Below are 2,500 nucleotides of genomic sequence, written 5' to 3'. Positions count from 1 at the left end.
AGCCATCAGTAATGGTCTGAACCAAGGAGGTCAGCTTCTCTCCACAACACGTAGCTCCTATGGAGCCATTCTGATGCTACCAAGCCATCAGCTCCCGTTAGCATCCCGTTAGCATCCCGTTAGCATCCCATTGACTGCCATTCATTCTGACGTCACTTTGACAGAGAATACCTTTACATCTGACGCGTTTAAAGACTCTATTTGTCCGTTGTTTATTTCTAAAGAAACACGACAATGTATAAAAGGCTCCATTACCTTGTAGCTCACGTTATGGCTCCGTAGCAGACGTTTTTATAACAATAGGCTAACGATTGGGTCATAACCACGAGACTTCCTGTCTCATAGTAGAGGAGTTACCGTATAGTACAGGAGAAGCTCTCAGGCAGTTTGGACTTCCATCAGCTGTTTAAGTGTAATGACTAATGTTAACTATCATTTTAGTGATCAATAATGAGCCTGTGTCTATGTTATCTCCTTACATATACCTACGCTCTCCGTCTCTGCTAGATTGGGAATGATTGAGATTTCTCTTGGCACAGCTACCAGAAGACTTCCAACTTTCAGACAGGTTGCTCACGTCACATCTACGTCTTCAAGCTCAGTTGGAGGCTGCTCAGTAACGCTCAGCCATCACCGGGAAAGAGACGTCACTGGTCTCCGTCCAGAGACACGGGGTCTGCTGCTCCGTTATATATAGGTCTATGGTTTTGAAAACACCTGTGCTGTTCCTACTTTCCTGACATGTCAACATGTCTGCCGTGAAAAAGGTCTATTTGGTGGTTGGTCCGGACCAAATGACCCAAACTCCAGATGTGAGAGTAACGTTTTAACGTTAACGTTTGTGTCCGGTCCCTCAGATCTCGCTGCACATCCCGGGCAGCGAGCGCCTGGCCGTGGAGCTGCCGCTGGTCATCGGGACGGTCCCGTTCAGCGGCGTGGGGAGTCGGACCAGCAGCATGAGCAGCACGGGCGAGTCGCTGAGCAGCTGGTCCTCGTTCCCCTCGGCCCCGCCCAGCTACAGCAACATCCACCGAGACCTGCGCCAGCCGCTGCTGCTGGACTACGATGGAGCCCAGGACGCAGAGGACGAGGAGGACGGGCTCTTCATGAGGGCGCCACAACACTACCCCCCTCCCCCCGCATACACAGAGGTAACACTACCCCTCCCCCGCATGGGGGGCTAACATAGAGGGGTGGGGCTAATATGTATGGGGGGGGGCACATTGAGGGCAGGGCTAATATGTATGGGGGGGGGGCAACATTGAGGGCGGGGCTTATGGGCTTATGTCCACCAGACAGGTTGATGTTGTGTTTCTGGTCTCCAGGTGGATCCGGACTCTGTGAACCCTCCTCAGGCCGTTCAGGTCTTCTGACAACTTCCTGTTTGTGTCGGACTGAAGACTGTCGGTCTCTTCTCTGGACCGCAGCGCTGCCTGAAGACCACGACTCAGCAGTTTCCTTTCAGCGACTCAGCACTTTTATGTCAGTGACTCAGCAGTTTCCTGACAGTGACTCAGCAGTTTCCTGTCAGTGACTCAGCAGTTTCCTGTCAGTGACTCAGCAGTTTCCTGTCAGTGACTCAGCACTTTTATGTCAGTGACTCAGCAGTTTCCTGACAGTGACTCAGCTGTTTTATATCAGTGACTCAGCAGTTTCCTGACAGTTACTCAGCAGTTTCCTGTCAGTTTCCTGCCTGTGTTTTGGGTTCTGTGGATGAAAACAGAGGAAATTGTTTTTAATGATAGGTGTGACTCGTTGTACATACGATGTAAATAAGAGATGTTTTTATTTTTTTACAACACAAACAATAAATCAGTTTAACATTAGCTGTCTGATTCTCTGACTGATCGCTCTCCTGTTAGATCCTTTACTGCAGTAACAGTACTAATATCACACTGTAAATATTATCTTAAAGGGGAACTATGCAGTTATTTTAGCTTAATGTACCTTAACTGAACAGCTTCAGAGCCATTGGAATGGTTATAGGACTTTTTTGGGTTGAATGGTGGTCGTCTCGCTCCCCCCTAGCGCCTGTGAGCTGAAAAACCACCCTCGCAACTTTGTGCTGGCGGGAAGTATGGCGTGATATCAATAGACGGTTAAAGAAATGGAGCAGCAGACCCCGTGTCTCTGGACGGAGACCAGTGACGTCTCTGGACGGAGACCAGTGACGTCTCTTTCCCGGTGATGGCTGAGCGTTACTGAGCAGCCTCCAACTGAGCTTGAAGACGTAGATGTGACGTGAGCAACCTGTCTGAAAGTTGGAAGTCTTCTGGTAGCTGTGCCAAGAGAAATCTCAATCATTCCCAATCTAGCAGAGACGGAGAGCGTAGGTATATGTAAGGAGATAACATAGACACAGGCTCATTATTGATCACTAAAATGATAGTTAAGACGGTCCCAACAAAAAAAACTATGTATCTGTCAGTCTCTGATGTAAACAGCTGCAGTCGGAGTCAACAGAGTCAGATTACACACACACACACACACACACACACAC

The 2,500-nt window shown here is 48.9% G+C and overlaps 1 protein-coding gene across 1 annotated transcript in view; it reads left to right on the top strand.

Moving 5' to 3' along the window:
* The window catches only part of LOC144513737 (thioredoxin-interacting protein-like), an 8,317-nt gene extending 6,491 nt beyond the window's left edge, over positions 1–1,826 (top strand). Inside the window, exons 6-7 of the mRNA XM_078244912.1 lie at positions 858–1,151; positions 1,326–1,826. Of these exons, the coding sequence (XP_078101038.1) occupies positions 858–1,151; positions 1,326–1,373 (342 nt within the window). The 3' untranslated portion in view covers positions 1,374–1,826. The remainder of the gene's footprint in view (positions 1–857; positions 1,152–1,325) is intronic.
* The last annotated feature ends 674 nt before the right edge of the window (positions 1,827–2,500 follow it).

The sequence above is a fragment of the Sander vitreus genome, unplaced genomic scaffold (assembly GCF_031162955.1).
Source record: "Sander vitreus isolate 19-12246 unplaced genomic scaffold, sanVit1 ctg331_0, whole genome shotgun sequence".
Classification (NCBI taxonomy): Eukaryota; Metazoa; Chordata; class Actinopteri; order Perciformes; family Percidae; genus Sander; species Sander vitreus.
The sequence above is the reverse complement of the archived record's forward strand: the minus strand, read 5'-3'. Positions and strand labels throughout refer to the sequence as shown.